The sequence below is a fragment of the Crocuta crocuta genome, unplaced genomic scaffold (genome assembly GCF_008692635.1).
Source record: "Crocuta crocuta isolate KB4526 unplaced genomic scaffold, BGI_CrCroc_1.0 scaffold187, whole genome shotgun sequence".
Taxonomy (NCBI): domain Eukaryota; kingdom Metazoa; phylum Chordata; class Mammalia; order Carnivora; family Hyaenidae; genus Crocuta; species Crocuta crocuta.
In genome coordinates, this window is record NW_027532196.1 from 1,904,011 (window position 1) to 1,927,056 (window position 23,046).

At 35.7% G+C, this 23,046-nt stretch overlaps 1 protein-coding gene across 2 annotated transcripts in view; it reads left to right on the forward strand.

Annotated features, from left to right (window-relative positions):
• Positions 1 to 23,046, forward strand: part of ESF1 (ESF1 nucleolar pre-rRNA processing protein) — a 71,665-nt gene that overhangs the window by 21,607 nt on the left and 27,012 nt on the right. For both annotated transcript variants that reach the window (XM_077777524.1, XM_077777525.1), the window contains exon 9: positions 3,278 to 3,439. In XM_077777524.1, coding sequence (XP_077633650.1) covers positions 3,278 to 3,439 — 162 coding nt within the window. The remainder of the gene's footprint in view (positions 1 to 3,277; positions 3,440 to 23,046) is intronic.

Here is a 23,046-nt window from a genome sequence, read left to right on the forward strand (position 1 = left end):
GTCAGCACAGAGCCCGACGCGGGGCGCGAACCCATGAACCGTGAGATCATGACCTAAGCGAAAGTCGGACACTTAACCGACTAAGCCACCCAGGCGCCCCTTCGTTCATCTTATCTAATTGAATTCCCAGTCATGCAAAATTATGTGTAAGAGGTTTAGTGCTGGCAACAAATACTCTAAATAATAAACACAGATGGATGCCTGTGTGGCTCAGTTAGTTAAGCTTCCAGCTTCGGCTCAGGTCATGATCTCACGGTTTGTGAGTTCAAGCCCCACATCAGGCTCTCTACTGTCAGCACATAGCCTACTTCGAATCTCCCCCCTCCGTCCCGCCACTTCCCCGCTCAGGTGTTCTATCTCTCAAAAGTAATTTAAAAAATTTTTAAGCATAGATAGAAGTATTTTAAGTTAGCAGTGATGAATATTTTTGCTTTTATTTATAGCTTAATATTTTTCATAGCTGTTTTTTGGTTTTCCTTTTTCATATATATTATTTTTATTACCTAGATGTCAAATTAAATAAATACTAAAATTCTTCTTAGTATTATTATAGGACCATTAAACTTTAACTTTCTTAAATCCTATGATTGGCCTATCATATTTTAGACTGCTGAAGATCCTACTTCATATTTCTAAGTTTTTCATAAAGTGAATTGTACTCCACACATGGAGTGGAAAAGTCATCCTAGTTTCTTTGTTCAGACATCTCATATTAATAAAACCGCATAATTTCTTAGGTATTTAATAGTCTCTGAAAAAGTATGATTTGTAAGTGTAGTTATGTTGGGCATAAGAGCCTTCTCAGTTTTTTCAGGCCTCAGTGACTGTTGCTTGTTAATTTTTTGGCATTCCAAATGCAACTCTAGATTGAGTGACCATTTTATTTCTAGTGTGCCCAGAACAGCTAAGTCCTTTTTCAAATACCCTTTTTGTCTTTTTCTCTCATATACATAGTGATGTGTCTATAGATTCTTTTTCTTTATATGCCTATATGGTCACTTAGCACTTTCTGAAAATTCTGGATAGTTTTTCTTCGCTAGCAGCTTAAGTTAAAGGAAAGAAGAGAAAATGTGTACTTGTGAAGATTGTTAATATATTTCTTTGATTGGTTTGAGAGAACTGACCTAGATTTTAAAATGATACTGACATTTGGGCAAAAATGTAGTTTGTCAGTATATTCTTAAGATATTGGGCCCTCCTGGTTGCAAATTCTGAGTTTACCACATATTAAAGTTACATAGTTTAACTTTCCTAAGCTCGTGTGCTTTTCTTTCCATAGCTATGAAATGAAGATAATAATAGTACCTGGCTCATGGCTGGAAAGATTGAGATAATGTTCATAAAGTGCTTATTATACTACCGTGTGTCATATATTTTCATTTGTAAAATTTTTAGAATTAATGGCTTTTTGTTTGAAATATACTACTCATTAAGTTTTAAAAGCATTTTTCTTCAATATTTTAATTGATTGCCAGCTTACTTTAATCTGTAATTTAGTGCCTCTGATAGATACATTAGTATTTTTGAATGCTTTAGAGTTACTAGATGTTCCTAGTGTTGTTTATAAAAGATCATCCTAGGGCTTCTTACGTTGGACTACTTTTTTCATTCCTTATATAGTATTAAGGCTTTCACAAAGTATTGTCCTTGAATTGGGAAAAAAGATTTACATGAATTATCCCACATTTAAGAGCTTCAGAAAGTAAAATTTTAGTACTGGAAAAAATCAATTTAAAGTAGGCCATCAGAGACTTACCACTAAAATTTCAACCTGGAAGGAGCTTGCTTCTAATTATGTTTTCAGAAGTAAGCTTTTAATAGAAAGAAATACATTGCCATTTTGTTAATGTGTTCCTGATGTTTTATCCATTGAATTATGGGATACATGACAGAATTCCATCCAACATTATTTTTGTGGCACAAAGCACAAACAGGAAAAAAATGAATTTCAGCTGTTTGAGTGAAAATATAAAAGTGTGATAGGATGGAAAGAATGTCCTGGACTATTTTTTTATTCGTTATATTAAAAAAAAAAACTACAAAAACATTTACTTAACCAATGTTTTTTCCATGTCACCTTTTTTAAGATGTGAGGACAGTCTGTTAACATTGATGTTTGACAGCTAAATGCTTAATGATGTTAGACATTTTTAGTGACCGGTTAGCCATAGCTTATAGAAGAGAGGGTCTTCATTATGCTACTTCTGAATTTTCTTTTACCAGGGACACTTAGTCAATTCAATAAGTCTGTATGTTTTGCATTAAAACCCAGGTTCTTAATTTATGTTTTTGACTTGGAAAATTACAGTGGAAATACAGACGAAACAAACTTTTCATGTATTAGTTTTCTTTGGTATTAGTTGCCCTGAATTTTATATTGTTCCTTTGTATTCTAATTATTTTTATAAAATTAGGAAATGGAAATATGGATGTTTTTTCATACAGCGATATTAATTGATTTAACTTCTAGTTTATTCACTTTTATTCTCAGTGTATTAATGAGATCCTGAGAGTAAGCATACTTATTCACCATCAGATGAAAAGACTCATTATTGTTCATTTGGATTATAAGCAGCTTTCTTTATCTGTCTCCATATAACAGTTAAATCCATGTACAACATGCATTCCAACAATATTCACCCTTTTATTGACCATGACATTTTAAAGCCACTATGCCAGGGGGTGCCTGGGTGGCTCAGTCGGTTGAGTGTCCTGACTTCAGCTCAGGCCATGATCTCATGGTTCACGGGATCAAGCCCTGCGTCGGGCTCTATGCTGACAGATAGCTCAAAACCTGGAGCCTGTCTTCGGATTCTGTGTCTCCCTCTCTCTCTGACCCTCCCCTCTCCATGCTGTCTCTATCTCTATCTCAAAAATAAATAAAACTTAAAAAATAAAGCCACTATGCTAGATGGTGGAAGACCTAAAGAGGGATAAAAAGCTATCTCTGCTGTCTTGTTTATAGGGAAGAGAAGTCCAAGGATGTTACATGTCTATTAAATTATTTTGAAATATGAATTTTAGTAAAAGGGAGATTCTCGAGTATACTACTTAGACAGTATTAACTTATATTTCAAGGGATTTTTGTTATTAACAAGACCTAATTCTTTCAATGAATTCATTTAATATAAAGAAGTTTGTCTGATTTTGATATTCAGTTTTTGCATTATATCTGACAACATCTTTTAGAAGATGCTATGGTGTATATGAGATTTAAATACTAGATTTAAAAGTCCAGTATTTCTGTGTATTAAATGAAATTGATTTTTTTTACTAGATGATGATAAAGTAAGTATGGAAGAAGATGGGAAAACAAAGAAAAGTCAGAAGGATGATGAAGAACAAATTGCTAAATACAAGCAACTCTTGGAAGTTATTCAAGAAAAAGAAAAGAAAGGCAAAGAAAATGATATGGAAATGGAAATTAAGTGGGTTCCAGGTAAGAATTAGATACTCACTATGTTCATTTGTTTTTCTTTATTTCAGGATATTGAGGGTATTGTAGATACAAAGGTAAAGAAGCGTAATTCTTAGAAACATAAATATAAACAAATCTTATTTTCCAAGAATATTTTGGTGATGAATGGTATGGTATTTGCATACATCATTTAACTTTTTTAAGGACTAGTGTTAATAGACTTGCCACTTTATTCTTGATTGGTTTCTTTGATTTACTCACTATAAAGTATTTCTGTCCATTTATGAAGATAGACCTATCCTAGGTTTCATTCCAGTATTCGCAGAATATACAAACTTGAATACAGGCTCCATGTGCTCTAAGGTCATTAAACTTCTTTTTAAAATACATAATTTGTAAGTGAACTTTTCTTCCCTAACCCCTACTAGACCTTAATTAGTGAGGTTTCACTAATTAAGTTAATACATAGTTATATAAAATATGTTAATATATAGTTTTCTATCTAAGTTTTGTTGTGAAGAGTCAAAGAAATAGAGCATAGTAAGTGATTTTTATAAACACCTTGAAGGGCTCAACAGTTTTTTTAGAGTAGTATAATACTAATTAAAACCATGTCAAAGCTAAACAAAGATAAAAGCTAGTATAAATGAGGATTGTTTTTAGCATACTCATTTTTTCAGCAACCTGTGCAAAGTAACATGCCCTTGGGACCAGTATTATTTTTGCAGATTACTGCTGTTTACATATGTGTGTATCTTTTTTTTTTTTTTTATCCCAGTGTAACACATTACTGTACAGTATTGTTAGTTTCAGGTATACAACATACACATATATCTTTTAAAGCTAGGCATAATTTTTTACCAGGATTCAGTTCTTTTCCCACAATTCATCTCTAGATCAAAGAGTACTAACAACTTAAAGGAATATCAGTGCTTAAAAGTTAAACGTTCTTGGAATGCTTGGGTGGCTCAGTCAGTTAAGTTCAGCTCTTAATTTTGGCTTAGGTCGTGATTTCACAGTTTGTGTGATCAAGTCCCACCTTCAGGCTCTGCCCTGACAGTATGGAGCCTGCTTGGGATACTCTATTTCTCTCTGCTCCTCCCTTGCTCGCACATACATGCATGTATGTTTGTTCTCTCTCTCAAAAAATAAACTTATAAACTTAAAAAGTAAATAAGTGTTGTGTATTCAGTTTTATCTATTTCATATAACTAGTATGTTTTTTTCACTGTTAATGAAATGTTTCCATAGGTTTTTATTAGCAGGAAAAACTAGCATATTTTGATATTTGAGAGTTGTTTGACTAGTGTAATAAATTTCCTAGGGTGGACACATCTCCGGCATACTCCTTTAGGAATGTGGTGCAGTGTTGTAGCCCATTTGTTTTAAATGTTTGTCTTTTGTAGGAAGTGGTGGTAAGAAAAGCGAAGTTTTGTAGTGTTACTGGAACAATTGTTGGGAGAACTCAGGTTAGTCTAGAGAGGAAAATTCTACAAAGTGACTTACTAGTTATTTTCAAGTACTTGCAGGGTAAATGTATTAATGAAGACTTAATTGCTCTTTCTATCCTGGAAGTCAGTACTTCTGCCAGTAAATAAACATTGAAAGAAGGTAGAGTTTAATTTAATATAAAGAGTAATTCTCTTCATCAGAATTATCCACAAAAAAATCAGAGGCTGCTGTAAGGAGTTAGTTGGATGTTCTTTTCAGTAGGTCTCACAATAAGGTGATCCAACCATTCCACTTGAGAATTTTGTAAAGAACATCCTTCACTATGATTGAGGTCCTTTGTAATTCCACAGAATGTTGAATTCTATCTTTTAAGTAAAATATAGTATAATTACAGTTTAATCTTAGAGCTCATTGAAGATATTTTTTAAAAAATTTTTTTAATTTTTTTTTAAATTTATTTCTGAGAAAGAGAGAGAGAGAGCGTGAACAGGGGAGGGGCAGAGAGAGAGAGGGAGACAGAATCTGAAGCAGGCTCCAGGCTCTGAGCTAGCTGTCAGCACAGAGCCCAACGTGGGGCTTGAACCCACGTACCGTGAGATCATGACCTGAGCCGAAGTTGGATGCTTAACGACTGAGCCACCCAGGTGCCCCTGAGTGAAGATATTTTAAATGAACATTTTAAAAAATGTTTTTATCATTTTATTTTGAGAGAGCATGCATACACATTATGGAGGGAGGGGCAGAGGGGGGAAGAGAAAGAATATCAAGCAAGATCTGCGTTGTCACCGCAGAGCCTGATATGGGGCACAGTCCCATAAACTGTCACATCATGACCTGAGCCAAAATCAAGAGTTGGACACTTACCTGACTGAGCCACCCAAGCACCCCTAAAACGAACATTTTGAATTGAAGTATTGAATTGACTGAGAAAGCAGATTTACAATAATCTTGATTGAGAAGTTTTATAGGAAATATTTTAGCTTTGTCAAATAGATCAGATCACACCTCTGTCTATGTTAATATAATTATGTAGGGAAAATACAAAAAAAAAAATGACCTGTATACTTGTATTTGTAACTGGAAGATATAAGTAATACAGTTTTCCTGGGCTAACCCTCACTTGGTCATGGTGTATTATCCTTTTTACATATTCCTGAATTCAATTTTGTAATGTTTTGTTAAAGATTTTTGCATCTGTGTTAATGAAGAATATTTGTCTATGGTTTTTATTTTTTGCAATGTCCTTGGTTTTTGGTATCAGGGTAGAGCTGATGTTATGAAATGAATTGTAAACTGTTCCCTTTTCTGTTTAGCAGTACGTTTTTATCTTGAGTTTAATTTCCAGATGTAATATTAATGTCACAGAAAATATTTTGAAAATGTAAAATGAAAAATTATCATCTGTAATTCCAGTACCCTAATTCAGCCACTGAGTGATTAGTTGGATTGATTTATCATCTTACTGTTGTTGAACACAGAATCATATTTCTGATCTTTCACTGTAGTGGACTTAATGGTATTGGAAAGAAATGTGACTGAAGGCCATTACCAATCTCAGGCCCAAAAATATCAGTACTTATTTAGACTCTTCACATTCATCACCAGCCAAGTAACTGGCTTGCTATTTTAGGGCCTTTTACATTTAATGTTTCTTCATTTTTTAAGAGAGAGACAGAGCACGAGCAAGGGAGGGGCAGAGAGAGAGGGAGATAGAATCTGAAGGAGGCTCCAGGTACAGAGCCCAACTCAGGGCTCAAGAGCCGTAAGATCCTGACCTGAGCTGAAGTTGGAGGCTCAACTGACTGAGCCACCCAAGCGCCCCCTAGGGCCTTTTCCTTTTAAACAATTTTTTAATGAACATGTCCATTCCCTCCCTCCCCCATTTTAGAAATGTTTCTGAGCATGTAGAGAGCGGTCAGACCACAAGGAAAAGCTAATGCTGGCAGTCAAGCACACTCAGTAGTTATGTGACTTCCTCATTCACATAGCAACTTGACATATGCTGTGGATCAACCTGTGGTTCTCTCACAAGTTGTTAAAACTACCAGTGTCAAAACCTCAAGTGTTAAATCTCAGATACTAGCATCTAGGACATTGTAAATAATCTATAGCTTTTTCCCTATTTTGAATTATTTTTATAGGATGACTTCCCAGAAATGGAATTACTAGGAGAAGGCATGAACACTTTTTGTGTCTAGAGATAATTGCCAAATTGCTTTCCAAAAGGGTTGTACTAGCATATAATGCCTTCAGCAATAAGTAAAAGTGCCAGTTTTGTGGATTTACCATCAAAGTTGGATATATTCTTTTTTTTTTTTTAATCTTTATTTTTTGAGAGAGAGAGAGAGAGAGACAGAGCATGAGCAGGGAAGGGGCAGAGAGAGAGAGGGAGACACAGAATCTGAAACAGGCTCCAGGCTCCAAGCTGTCAGCACAGTGCCCAACACGGGGCTCAAACTCAAGGACTGTAAGATCATGACCTGAGCCAAAGTTAGACGCTTAACCGACTGAGCTACCCAGGTGCCCCAGATATAGTTTTTGTTGTTGTTGTTTTTTACGGCTAATTGAATAGAGGACAATTAATATTCTAATATATAGTATATATTTTTTATGTCTTTAGCTATAATATTTTTGAAGGTCTCAGATAAAGTATTGCTATCTGTGAATCCTTGGTATATGTGTCACACAAGTATGTGTGTTTGTGTAAACATAAAGAGTCTTTTATATACTGTATGTATTAAATGAAACAAAGGAACTAATCTTTCAGGATCTGTTTGTTTGGAAAGTGGGACTAATAATACCTTTCTTGAGGAATCTGAGATATTTATAAAGGTACCTAATAAGCTAGAATACTGTTCATGTGATGTGTGAATTTTGGTGGATTATATCTGTCAAAATGTGTGTTCCCAGTAACAGTTACCCTGAATCTCAGGACTTTTATGATGTTATACTTCATTAAACCACAAAGGGTCAGTATGAGATTATACTATATCATTCATTAGGTTTTCTGTGGCTTGAATTTTCAAAATATTAAGCTCCTCAGAAAAATAAGGGCCCTTAATCACTAACACTTGTTGGAATATGGTTTGGTTTGGTTTGGTTTTTAAAAGGAATGTTAGACTATTTAAATTTCCTGTCTTTTTATATTGGATTATATACTGTAGTAACATTAGGAGTTTAATTTCTTAAAGGTATGGTATTAAAGGAAGCAGATAACATGTACGTGGGTGTAACAACTAGAATAAACTAGACTTTCTGTTGATACTTTAGTTCCTTGTAGAAATGTGGTAATATAGTCACATTGGTTAGTATTGTGAGTAAGTAAAAATGTTGAATGATAAGATTTTTAGATAAAGTTGTAATTCATTATTTTGATGTTTGTGGAGTAGTATTTCCCATCTCACCGTGTTGCTAAAAAAAGTATCATGGCTGACTCACTTTGATAAATCAAAGTAGTGCATGTTGGGCCTTCAGTAAATGTGCCTCATTAGGGAAGTTGTAATGTACATATAAATGAAGGATAGTCAGTTTTAGCTCACATCCTAAATAACCTCTCTTACTTTAGTAGTTCAAATAATCGATGTAACAGTTTTTTGATTGTCGATAATACTGAGTATGTATAAATAATATTTTTAAAATTCCATCCAAAATATGAACAAATAATGACACGTTTGTTTATAATCGTAAAAGAGATTGGATATGATAAAAAGTCCTCTTTTCTTTAGTTACCTCTGCTTTAATAGATGCTAGTGAAAAGGATATCTGGTCTTTCCCTGCCCCCCCCCCCCAATATCCTTAAGTACTCCAACTTTCCTTCAAATACTTTTCGAGCACTATTGATGCCAGGAACTATTCTAGACACAGTGTGAACAAAACATACAAATCCTTGAGCTCATAAATCTTATGTTCAGATGAATCTAATAAGAAATATTTGAGCAGAAACTAGTAAAAGTCAGGGAGTGAGACATGCAGAGAAGAGTGTGAGATCAGAGGTAATAGCAAATATATGGCCCCGAAGCTTTAGTTTACCTGTCATGTTTAAGGAATAGCAAAGAGAGCAGTGTGACTGGAGTGAGTGAAGAAAAGAATAATAGATGAGGTCAGAGAGGTAATGTGGAGCTATATCATGAAGGTCTTTTAGGTTATTTTAAGGACTTGAACTTCTTTTCTGAGTGAGATGATAAGCCATTGGAGTTTTGAGCTGAGGAGTGATAAGATCTGAATTATTTTTTTAACAGCATGATCCTGGTTGCTGTCTTGAGGGTAGATTAAGGTAGGAGGCAAGGACAAAATGGAGAAAATCAATCAAAATGCTATTGCAGTACTCCTAAGATAATGAAGATTGTAGATGGAATAGGTTTGCAAAGGAGCCTCAAAAATTCTCTTCTGGTCATATGTTAATTTTAAGATACCTATTATATATCAGAATAGGCATGTCAAGGAGACATTTGAATATACAAGTTAGAGTTCAGGGAAGAGGTCATAGCTAGAGATCTGAATTTGGGGATCTTCCTTGTCTAGGCCTCTGAAAGTGAAGAATACCAAAAGAGTAAGTCTAGGTAGAAAGGAAGAAAAAAGGTTCAATAACAGATCCCTGGAGTACTGCAGCATTTAGAAGTTGAGGAAAACACATAGATTTTTCCAAAGATAACTGGGAAGAAACCACCAAAACCGCAGGAGGAAATTCAGAGTTGTAGGGTATCCAGACAGCCAAGTGAAGACAGCATTTCAATGAAAAGGTGGGTCAATAAAATATAGACTAAAAGTGACCAGTGTGGAGATCACCAGATGTTCAGTGATTTTTTTAACTGTTTTGGTGGAATGAAAGGGATAAGATTAATGTGGGTTCAAGAGAGAATGAGGAGTGGAATTGGAGACAGCATATACAGACAATTCCTTATCTAAAATACTTGACTGTTCAAGAGTTACGGACATCGTGACACTTAATCCCTAAAAAGTACTTCATCATGTAACTTCCAAAACCAAAGAGTCTTCTACATAAGCACAGTATCACACTAAAGGAATTTAATATTGATACAATAATAGTCAAATTTCTCATTCATTCCAGTAATATTCTTTTTAGTTCTTTCATGATCATGTCAGTCAGTTTTAAAGTCTACAATAGTGAGTTGTAGAATACTCACAATCTGGATTTGTTTCCTCACAGTGAATTCAGAAAGAAAGGTTTTCGCAAGAATTCTCCATAAATGGTATTTTATACTACCCATTGCCTTACATTATGAGGTCCCTCATGTCAATTTTCACCATTATTTGTGCTGTTAAGTTTGCCACTCAGTTAAGGTGGCATCTGAGTGGTTTTTCCACTGAAAGGCACTTTTATTTTTTGGTAATTAGTAAGTAATTTGTGGGGTGTATAAAAATACCCTATTCCCCAAAATTCTATCTGATGGCACTGCATTCTTTGATGATCCTTGCTTGAGTCAAGTTACACCATTCATTGAAAAACACTGATTTCCTGTTATTTGCTCTACATTTATTAGTTAGCATCTATCCCTTTCTTAAATTATTGTGGGCCAATAGATTGACAGATTTTGAGTTTTTCTATATTGGGTCACAGAGGAATGGGAAAGAAACTATTGGAAGATGTGAGATCAAGAGAGCACTTTTCTTTCAAATGGGGAAAATAACATGCTTCTAGAAATGATCCATCAGAGTCAGGAAAAAATGATGATGCAGAGAACTGTGTTCTAAAGTAGGCAAAAAGAGTTGGAATATCTTTACACAAGTGAAAGAATTGACTTTTGGTCTATGTGCATGGGTATTTCATTCATTATAACAAGAGCAAAGGCAAGGAATATGATCACAGGATAATGAGTAGAAGTAGTAATGACAGCTTGTAGTGCTCTTTTATTTGCTTGTATTTTCTTAAACAGGAAGAAGGTCATCAACCGAGAGTAGGGATAAGAGAGGAAATAGAGATTTGAACAAAAAGAAGATATGAAATAGTTGTCTAAGAGAGTGGAAAATTTAAAGTACTGCTGAACAGCTGTAAGGGTGTACTTGCAGTGCAGTTCATGCTCATGTAAAGTTAGATGAGTCAACATAATTATATTTGTCTTTAACCACATTTAATGATGTGGTGCAGTCATGGAGTAAGGGAAGAGTTGGATTAAACCAATCTAGATTTGTCAACCACGTATGACCAAGCATGAGAGGAACAAGGGGATTGAAGGTTATATGCGAGGGAGTGATTGTAATGATGGACCAAGGGATCTATATTGAGTTAGGAGGAAAACGAGGGTATGTTGAGAGTGAGGGATGGGGAAGAGATGTGAAGATTAATGGATTGTAGGTCCCTATGAGACAGAAAATTAGCTTTGTTAGCCTTGTGATACTAGAGAGAATAAAATGGGAAGATTGGAGCTAGTGTTTGAAGAGTGGGATACTTGAAATTAAGATTATGCTGAGATTGTAGCTTGGGGTTATGACATGGTCTAGTTATGGTCTTGGGAGTAAGTTTTTAAGGTGAGATGGAGTATAGAGTAATATGAGAAGAGGAGGTCAGTGAACTGTAAGGCCCGAGATCATTTGCGTAGATATTGTAATAACCAAGAATTATGACACGGCTTGTATTGGAGAGTGGCAGTGAGCCAAGGGCTTAGCTTTTCAAGATATGATGGGAGAGACTACAGTTATTAGATATTACAATAGGAAGAGCTTGTAGGGGTGCCTTGGTGGCTCAGTCAGTTGGGAGTCTGACTCTTGACCTCAGCTCAGGTCTTGGTCCTCAGGGTTGTGAGTGCAAGCCCCTCACTGGGATCCACACTAGGTGTGAAGGCTACTTTAAAAAAAAAAAAGGCTTATAGGCAGTATAGTCTAATAACATGCCATTCAGAGTTGGGGACTTTAGGGAGAAGGGCCAGCCAGTGGACTAGAGGTGGCAGTTAGTAGTAATGACAAACCAAGGGAGAGAAAAATTCACCTCCTAAAAAGGATATTTGGGATATAGGCCCCAGAGGAGAACCAGGTTTCAGCGAGACTCAGATTAGCAGGTGAATGAAGAGGATTCTGTTAATGACTATTAATGAGTGATTATGACTAACTAACTTGTAGAAGGGCTTCATTGTTGAGGAAGGGTCAGAAATGGTTATGTTCTCCATCTTATTAGAAGAGATGATTTGGAAGTTGTAGACTTCTTGTGGTGACGGTTTAAAACATAAATGTAAAGTATAAAGGGCATAATGAGATTAGTACTGATGGTCTTAAAGCTTTAATGTGGTGAGACTGAATGTCTAGAGGGAGCTCTTGTCAGGAACCTACAGCTGTAGGAGGCTTTTTCAAAGGAAGCATGGAAGCCAGTGGAGAAGCAGCAAAAAATCCTCTTGCGGTCTCAGCCAGGAGGTGCTAGTACAGCTCTTCCTCACTCAACTCATTTTTCCTTCCACATTGGTAATTCTGTTTTTATTCTGGTGTTCACTTTGTCCTTCCTTTTTTCCCCTTTATTCCACCGTCATGCCTCTGTTTAGTGTCCCAGTGGGAAGCTTAAACACAGAGACACATTATTCCATGTTCTTTGCATTATTTATTCTCTATTCAGAAATAAAATGCTTTTGAATCAGTTGGGCATTCTTTTTGCTAGGCAACCCAGTTTCAAACATTTTAATTTTTGTCTCAAAACCTGTTCACTATTTACTTTTGGCTGTATCAGTGTTTCCAGTTATTGTCAATGTATTCATTACTTAAAATATATCCACAAAAAATGTTTTTTGGTCAGAACTTTTAAAATAACCAGATGTGTAAAGTTTTGAGTTTAGTGGAGAGGAGAGCATTAAATGGGAAACCTGAACTTTAATAAGCTAAAGAATTTGATGATGGGATAGAAATGAGTTTGCAGGACACTGTTCTGTCTTGTATACAGCTAATGAGTGGCTAGAATTATAAAACTTAGGTGTGTGCAACTTCCATGAATCATCCAGTTAACAGGTTGACTGTAAGGGTTTTGTAAGGTTATAAGCTGAAACTTTTTACTGCGAGAAAGAGGGAAAAAAAAAGAATCATTTGTGGAATGTGTAATAAAAATGAAAAGCAGCTAGGGTTATCTAACAACATTGGTAGCACATTTTCTCCATAGAGTTGCCAGTAAATTTCTCTGAATTTCCTGGATTATTTTAAAAATTATTTTCTCTCTTAACAATATTACGCTTTAATTTTAAAAAGAGCTTTCCAAAAAACTTAAAAAATGATCTGAAGCAAAAATTGAGGATATTTTTATACCAGTCATAGTTTCAGAAAGTGCTAAAATTCTCATGTTTTGAAATTTCAGGTTAATTGGCCTGCTGTCTTGGGATGCTTGCAAGCATCTAGGAGATTTTTTTTTTTAATCAGTTGTTCCTTTGCCCATGTATCACATCAGTTGTACTGTTTGCATCTGTAGCCACTATTTCCAGACAGTAGTACTTTTGTTGCCTTTGCCATAGATTTATAATCTCCCTGAAGTCAGTTCAAGAAGACCAAGCTTGTTTCATGTATTGTTTTCTCACAGCCCACAGCTATGCTGATTCGTTTGAAGTTGTGAATTCTTTGGTCTTTAAAGCAGAACTTTTTGCCTATTCTGTTTGAGGTTGTCCCACGTCATCATTCTATATGCTAACTGCCTGGCTAGCAAACCATCATTTTTCTCACACATGTTCCATATGTTATTTTGATAGAATCCACTGAGACTACTTAGTTTTAGCAGTTTCATTATTGTTCTTTTTTTTTCTAAAACTGGAAAACCATATAACCTTAAGTTTACTACTTGAACACAACTATTTTTTCCTGATTTTTTATTGTTACAAAATACATACAACATAAAATTTACTATCCTAACCATTTTTTAAGTGTATAATTAGTGGTGTTAAGTACATTCATGTTGTTGTTCAGCCATTACCCTCATCCATCTCCAGAACTCTTTTTCATCTTTGCAAAACTGAATCTGTGTGCATTAAACAGTAACTCTTCATTCTCCCTCTCCCCTGCTCCCGGCAACCATTCAACTTTCTGGCTCCATGATTTTGACCACACTAAGCACCTCATAAATGGAATCATACAAGATTTGTCATTTGTGATTGGCTTATTTCAATTAACATGTCTTCAAGGTTCATCCATGTTGTAACATATGTCAGAATTTCCTTCCTTTTTAAGGCTGAATAATTTTGTTATTACACGCACACATGCATACCTCACATTTTGCTTATCCAGTCATCCACTGATGGTCACTCGAGTTGCTTTCATATTTTAACTGTAACACATTCATCCTTATTACATTTTCTAGGGGCACCTGGGTGGCTCAGTCAGTTAGGCATCCGACTTTGGCTCAGGTCATGATCTCGTGGTTCGTGGGTTCGAGACCCGCGTCGGGGTCTGTGCTGACAGCTCAGAGCATGGAGCCTGCTTCAGATTCTGTGTCTCCCTCTTTCTCTGACCCTCCCTGCTCATGCTGTCTCTCTCTCTCTCTCTCAGAAATAAATAAAACATTAAAAAAAATTACTACATTTTCTATAAGCAGACATATTTATTAGAACCTCATTTTGAGTTCTTTTTTTGTTTCATTTTTCATACTTATTTTTATGTTTCTAAATAATCTTTATAATCATAATGCCTGTATCACATTCCATTGTGTTTCTGATACATAAATTATGAATCACTCCACTGATGTTGTGTTTCAGGCTTTCTGATGTTTTGCTATTGTGGATAACATACTAACCTTGTATTAGGTTTACTTAGGGTAAATTCCTTTCTTTTAAAATTAATTCCTTTGTTATTTTTAACGTTTATTTATTTTTGAAAGAGAGTGCAAGCGGGGGGGGGGTGGGGGTGGGGGTGNCATGGTCAAACTCAAGAACTGTGAGATCATGGCCTGAGCCATAGACAGATGTTTAGCCAACTGAGCCACCTAGACACCCCTAGGGTAAATTCCTAATAGTAGAACAACTACATGTCTCTTACTATATATCTTGAAATAATTCTATTAATTCATGTTGCTAACTGGGAAACATTTTTTAACTTCTAAAGATACCTCAGAAATGCTAATAACATTTTGCACAGAATCAAATCTAGCTTCTACAGTAGATTCAGGTTTTGAAGCCGCATAAAGGAAAGGACATAAGTACTTTCTGCAGATCTTTGGTTTGATGCATAACTTAATCCCACTTTTGGACCATATGCCATATTCTGGTTCTCTGAAACATTTGCCAGCCTTTCTCATTGTCCTTTTGGCTAGATTATTGTAGACAAATGTTCACTGACTATATAGTGCAATGATAATTTTCAGCTATGAGGTCCAAGATAAAGCCAGTAAAAATGTCTGTGGTTTGAACTGGTGACTAGGCAGGCTGAATCTGCGCATTTTCATGTGGGAAGGGCTCTGTATTATTCATTTCACATTGACACTGTTTGCCTGATGAGACATTGTTTGCCTACTAGATAAAGAGGTTGCAGACTTTCCTCTCTTAGGATAATCTTCATTGATGATAACATTCATCAAATGAGCTGTCAAGAGATACATCCTTAGCTCAGTCTACTCATTTAGTGACATGGAAAACCTGTATCTGTAAAATTATTTGGCATGGTTTGAAAACTTGATCTATGTATGCCAACAGAGGAGTGCCAGGAATTTTGACTTGAGTGAGTTCCCTTTGGTGTTTAGAATAATATGCCTAAGTGGTAAGTTGAAGCATGTATTTTGAAGGCATGTGCTTCCCTAAGAATTGGCTTACGTAAAATAGAGTATTCTGTCTGCAAAGGACTTAACCAAGGTTTTCCTAAGCATTTCAGCTTAGATTGTCATAAAATACATTTCATTTTAGATTCCCATTACTCCTTTATGTAGAAGCATGGGGAGATTTAAAACTTTTTTAAAGTAATTTAGATGCATAATTTTGATCGAGAAAAATTACATTTTTTTAAGTTTATTTATTTTGAAAAAGAGAGCACATAAGCAAACACAGAGAAGGAGCAGAGAGAGAGGGAGAGAGAGAGAATACCAAGCAGAGCCCAGTGTGGGGCTTGATCCATTGAACTGTGGGATTATGACCTGAGCCAAAATCAAGAGTTGGATGTTTAACTGACTGAGTCACCCAGGTGCCCCAGAAGAATTACATCTTAAAATGCTTTTTGGGGGCGCCTGGGTGACTTGCTTGAACATCTGACTCTTGATTTCAGCTCAGGTCACCATCCCAGAATCATTGTGATCCCAGGATCAGTTATGATCGCCATCTGTGCTGAGCTTGAAGACTGCTTGGGATTCTGTCTTTCTCCCTCAGTCCCTCTCTCCTGTGTGCACTCACTCTCTCTCAAATAAAAAATAATAAAGTAAAATAAAAAATTCAAAAAAAAATTAATAAAATATAAGTAAATAAAATGCTTTCTGGGGGTGGGAGGAGAAATTTGCACTTATTGGATGCCTATGCTGTATCAGAAACTGTACTAGGTACTTTACAAAAAGTATGACATTAAATTCTTCCAACAATTCTTTAGTGATTATTACCACATCTTACACAACAGTTAACTAAGTACAGACTTAGTCAAGATCACAAAGGTAAGAGATGGAAAACTATAATTCAGACCTTGATGTGTTTGACATAAATACACATTAAAAATTTTAAAGAGTATTTTTCTTGGGTTACTAATTATAATCTGGGGCCTAGTGTCTTCATTTAGTGCTCTTCTCAATCTATGTTTACTCTTGTGTACACAAAGATACATAAAGATGTGTTCAGTGAATTTTACTTGAAAATTTGAAGAAATTTTATTAAGAAAAAAAATAAGCACTTACATAGGTTGACCCAGCGTATACTTTCAGGCTGTGGGAACATTTTGGTTTGCAGCCAGAGTCACCTGTATGATGATGTCAGAGAAGGCTGTCCTCTGATTAATAGGCTGTTTTGGAAGTTAACAAACAGAAAAGGCAAGAGAAGGCTTTTGAGTGTTTGTTGTTGAATTACGGCAGGCTTCTGGGCCTGCATGTTATTAGTTGGTATTCCAAGTTTCTATCTTTTGAGGATTAAAGAATGTTTGGCCTGTCATAGATTTCCTTAGAAGATTCTGCCACCAGAGAATCCCTAAGAATAGAAACAGTGCTTGCTTATAAGATAGGCTGTGGAAATATTTAAGTCCTAAGGTTTATTTTTTTATTTTTTTTTAGGTTTATTTATTTCTTTTGAGAGAGACAGAGACAGTGTGAGTGGGAGAAGGGAAGAGAGAGGTGGGGGGAGAGAGAGAATCCCAAGCAGGCTTTACACTCTCAGTACAGATCCTGATGCAGGGCTCAAACTCACAAAATCATGAGATCATAAGCTGAAACTGAGAGTTGGATGCACAGCTGACTGAATCACTCAGGCACCCCTAAGGTATTTTTTTAATGTTTATTTATTTATTTTTGAGAGAGAGAAGGGGAGGGAGGAGAAGAGAGCCTGACGCAAGGTCCCATCTCACAAACTGAGATCATGACCTGAGCCGAAGTCAGGAGTTAGACACTTAGCCACCTGAGCTTCCCAGGCATACCAGAGTCCTAAGTTTTAATGTTACTTTCATTCTAAATCACTCATTCTATAATTTTTTAAATGTAATAGAGGACATTGCAAATGAAATAGACTCTACCTAGGTTAATTACAAATCCTGGAAATGTTGAAAGAGTAAATTTTAAATGATAGCCTCTGTCAGAGATTCCCAACCAGTATACTGCCTGTGGATTACAAATTTGCCAGAGCTTTGACCCCTTTAGCCCTTAGGCCAACCAGAGCCCTCAGGTTGGTTTCCTTTTCTAGTTGCCTCCTCCACTTACTCCAGTGTGCTATCTAAACATTTATCATTTTAATATCTACTGCAATAGGAAAAAGGTTGACAGGGTACTGCTACCTAATAGTTATTTGCAAAATCTTTTTAGAAGTAGTCAGAATAAATAGTTTATTTATATATAAACTTGAGTTAAAGGTGGAAGGAAATACTGAGGTTGCAGCAAGAAAAATCTAGATTGAAAAGTTGTTAAATACTGACATGCTAGGGAGGTTGATGTGTTTTCCATTTCCTTTTATTTTTGTAATATAAAGTTTTTTTCTTTAATGACTTAGAAATACCATTTTGATTGGACCCCAGCCTCAAAATGTCCTTATATATTAATAGCTTCTGTGGTCAGAAACTCTTCCAGGGAGGAAAATAGTTAGGCTTAGTTTCAAGCCACTAATTTATAGGTAGATTTTCAAATATATTGTATAGATTGAGACCTGCTTATGGTGAAATTTCTCATAGCATTAATAGTTTGCTGTGATTATGAAAAGAGCATAGAGGGCTTGATATCAGAAAGTCTGGGTACAAGTAGCTATTATTTTAATGAAGAGTAAATGACAAAAGGCAGGTGAAAACCATTTAATTTTAGCACAAAGTTGTCAGAGAGTAAGCACTCAGTACTTTTTTTTTTTTTTACACTTTACTACATGGATAAAAAAGATTCAAAAGGTAAACAGTCTATTCTACAGTTAAAAATGATAATAAAATGAACACCTGTGTACCAGCTTAAGAAAAAAATGCTACATTAATGTTGGTAAGAATGCAGCTGGTGCAGCCACTCTGGGAAACAGTATGGAGGTTCCTCAAAAAATTAAAAATAGCACTACCCTGACAACCCAGCAATTGCACTACTAGCTATTTATCCAAAGGATACAAAATGCTGATTCAAAAAGGCACATGCACCCCAGTGTTCATAGCAGCATTATCAATAGCCAGATTATGGAAAGAGCCCAAATGTCCGTTGACTGATGAATGGATAAAATGGATAAAAAAAGATGTGTGTATACATACATATATATATGTATGTATGCATGTATGTATACACACACACACACACACACGATGGAATTCTCAGTGTTGTAAAAGAATGAAATCTTGCCATTTGTTGGGATGGAACTAGAATTTTTATGCTAAATGAAGTAAGTCACTCAGAGAAAGACAAATACCATATGAATTCACTCATGTATGGAATTTAAGAAACACAACAGGTGAACATAGGGAGAGGGAAGGAAAAATAAGATAAAAACAGAGAGGGAGGCTAACCATAAGAGACTCTTAAATACAATACAAAGAACGAACGGAGGATTGCAGGAGGGGAGGTGGTCGGAGGATGGGCCAAATGGATGATGGGCATTAAGGAGGGCACTTGTTGGGATGAGCACTGGATATTATATGTAAGTGGTGAATCACTGGGTTCTACCCCTGAAACCAGTACTACCCTGCATGTTAACTTATTTGGATTTAAATAAATAAATTTTAAAATCAAAGAAGGAAAGAATGTTACCAATATCTGCAGTCCTTTATGAGACTCCTCAGTAACACCCTCTTCCTTCCTCTATCAGAGGAAACGATGAAATTACATTTCATGTTAATCATTTTCTGTATAATCATTTTATCACATATACATATATCCCTAAACAGTTTTATAAATTTTGACTTTTTTATAAAAAGTATCCTCTCTGTATCCTTCTATCATTTCCTTTTTGCTGTTAACATTCTATTTTTGAGAATTATCCGTATCAATATATATAAAGATTCAGTCTATTAATTTTTACTATTATCTAGAATTCCATTGTAGGTATATCACAATGTGGCTGTTCTGTTACCAGTTATTATAGTTTATTTCTATCATAAACAATGTCTTTGTGAAAATTCTCAGACTTCTCACCTAGGAATACACAGAGAGAGAGTATCTTGGGTATGTATAGAATTTCTTGATTGTGGAGCCTGTTCACAGAGTTACTTTGACTAAATCATACTGAATTGTTTTCCCAGTAGTGTGAGTTCCCAAAGCTCTTCATCCTCAGTATGAATTGATATTGTCAGACTTTTCAGTTTTTGCTAGTTGAATATGTAAGTAATGGTATCTCATTATGATTTTAATACGTGTTGTTCTCAAATATTTGTTGAGTTCCTGCTATGTGTGCCAGACTCTTCTTTTCTCTGGAGATAGAACACTGAACAGACTTTTATGGGGTCCTACATTCTAGTGTATGGGGGTTCGGAGAAAGAAGAAAAGGTGAGTTAGAAAATGAATAGGTAAAATAATCAGATGATGAAAAAGTCTGGGTGGGGAGTAGGAAGTTCAGGAGTGAGAGTAGGGAGTGATTTAAATAAGACAGTCAGGAAAGGCTTCATTGAGAAAGTGACATTTGCACAAAGACCTAATGGAAAGGACAGTACACACTAGTTGTTATCCTGGGAAAGAACATTTCAGGCAGAGGAAAGAATAAATGCAGAAGCCTTCAGGGTGAGTATTTCTGATACGCCCACGAACACTTAAGAAGCAGAAATGGCTGGAGCAGAATGAGCCAGGGAATGGAGAGTAGTAGAAGACGAGGGCAGAGAGGTGGCCAAATCACAGAGGGTTTTGAGACCTCTGGATGGACTTTAGATTTTACTCTAAATGACATGGAAAATGGAAGGGATATGACCTGACTTAAAGGATTGTTCAGGCATTTGCCTAATGACTAATGAGGAAAAGCATTTCTTTGTGTTTCCTCATGTGAAATGCCTGTTCATGTATTTTGACTTACGTGGTATTATTTGTTTTACTGAATCATAGGAGTTCATATATTCTGGACTGGTCTCTATCAGTCATATGTTTTGCAAATATCTTCTACTTTGTGATCTTGCCTTTTTATTCTTTAAAGTATCTTTTGAAGAACCAAAAAGTGTAGTCAACTTTATTAACCTTGTCCCTTTATTCTTTTGTACCTTCATATACTTTAATTATAATCCTTGGATTAAGGCACTCTCATTGGTCCATCATGGCCCTTTTATATTTATTTTAAATAATTAATAAGTGAATCCACTGCAAAAGCTAGAGTCATGCAGTAACTTACATTTATTCTTTTGATTTCCCCTCCTTCTCCATGCCTATTATAATCATCCACATCTCAGTATTCAATCCTTGGCTTTCCATTGTATATATTTCCATCTCATTCATAAGTATTCCTAAAAAGAGTGAGTGCATAAAAAGGAATGAGGTACTAATGTATGCTACAAAGTGAATGAACCTTGAAATTATGCTAGGTAAAGGAAGCCAATCACAAAAGACTACATATTTTATATGAAATATCCAGAATAAGAAACTCTGTAGAGAAAGGAAGTAGATTAGTCATTGCAGGAGGAGGAGTATTTGAAAGTGTCCTGCTGGGGAGAAAGATAGAGTGTCTTTTAAGGGGATGAAAATGTTCTAAAAATTAACTAGTGATAGTTGCACATACTTGCGAGTATATTAAAAACTATTGAATTATATAAGTGGGTGAATTGTATGGTATATTAAGTATTCCCTCACTAAAGCTGTTAAGCTTAACACTGAAGGGAGGAGTATGGGTTTGTTATAGATACTTAAAAATCTTTGGGGACTAAATCTTTTATTCAACATCGCATTGCTAAGATTTATCTCTATTTTGTGTAGCTGTAGCTCATTCGAGTATATATACCACAGTTTATATATCCATTCTCCTGTTGGATGCATATTTGGGATATTCTTTACTATGGTGAAACATGCTGTTATAAACATTTCTATGCATTTGGTACATGTTGAAGTTTTTCTGGGTATTTATCAAAGAGTGTAATTGCTGGGTTATAGGGTGTGTAAATGTTCAACTTTACAAGATGAAATACTAAATTCTTTTGTGCTGATATTAGTTTATACTCCTACCCAGTAGTGCTTGATTTGCACGTCTCTTCTCATGAATGCAGTTGAACATCTCTTCATATATTTGTTGCCCACCTGTGTTTCCTCCTCAGTGAAATACTCATAAATGTCTTTTGTCCATTTTTCTGTTATATTCTTTGTGCTTTTTCTGATGACTTTTCATTTTTTATTTATCTTTGATACCAGTCCTTTGTCTTTTATAGGATAGCACATACCTTCTTCTATATGAAACTCTTCCCCACCCTCAGCCCCTTGCCACACACTCTCTTGGAGGTTTATCTAATGAATAAAAGTTCTTGATTTTAATATTGCTAAATCTGTCTTTTATAGTCAGTTGTTTCTGTGTTTGATCTAAGTAATCCTTTTCTATACAAGTGAGAGTAATATTCATCTTTATTTTCTACTAAAGATAGAAAATTTTGATGTTTTTGACATTTAAGTCCTTGATTCATTGGGAATTGATTTTTTATGTAAGGTAGGCATCCAATTTCATCTTCTACATGGAATTTTGTTTTTAATGTTTGTTTATTTTTGAGAGAATGTGAGTGGGGGAAGGACAGAGAGAGAGGAGGGACAGAGGATCTGAAGCAGGCTCCACACTGACAGCAGTGAGCTGGATGCAAGGTTCAAACCCAAGAACCATGCGATCATGACCCAAGCTGAAGGTGGACGCTCAACCAACTGAAGGTGGGGGCTCAACTAACTGAGCTTCTACCTAGAGTTTTTTTTAATCCTGCTCCATTTATTAGATAATCTCTCCTTTCTGACCTGTCACTTCCATCATGTACCAGAGTTTCAAAACTGCGTGGATCTCCTCTATATTGAATATATTCTGCATGAACAAAACAAAACAAAACCTGCCTGGATCTGTTGCTGGGCTTTCTGTTTTATTAGTTAGTCTGTCTACACTTTGTTAGTCTATCTATCTACACTTCTTAAACTGGATAAAGAGCACAAATGACTCCCATACATACCCTCCCCCCTCCTAGAACAGTTGGTTGAGGGCTCTTAGAAGAAAACAAACTCTAACAACAACAAACCACTTGCAAGTGCTGAAGTTTGCAGTATTTTTAGGAGAGAGTCACATTTCAGTTAGAGCAAGAAGATGAGGAAAATGTTCAGAGACCCAATAGTTTTTACTGATAATGCACTGTGAATTCCAGAGATTTTAGTGGTAGAGATTTGGAGGGGAGAAGAGATAGTGGCAGAAAAGTAGATGTATAGTTAACTTCTAAGGAAATATAGTTAACTTCTAATGGAACATTAGGGGCAACCTGATGATGGGGTGACCAAAAGTAGGGATAAAAGGCAGGGTGATTATTCCTGGTGGGTTTGAGGCAGATTTTGGTGGTGAGGCTGTGAGTATTGAAGATTGGAGAGGGAGAGGTATCTACTTACAAAGGATGCACCAAGGTAGTCTCTCACATAACCCCTTTCTGGGGAAAGGCAAATTTACTGTGTACTCACAAGACTCCCCCTTGACTCCTGTTGACAATTATAGGTG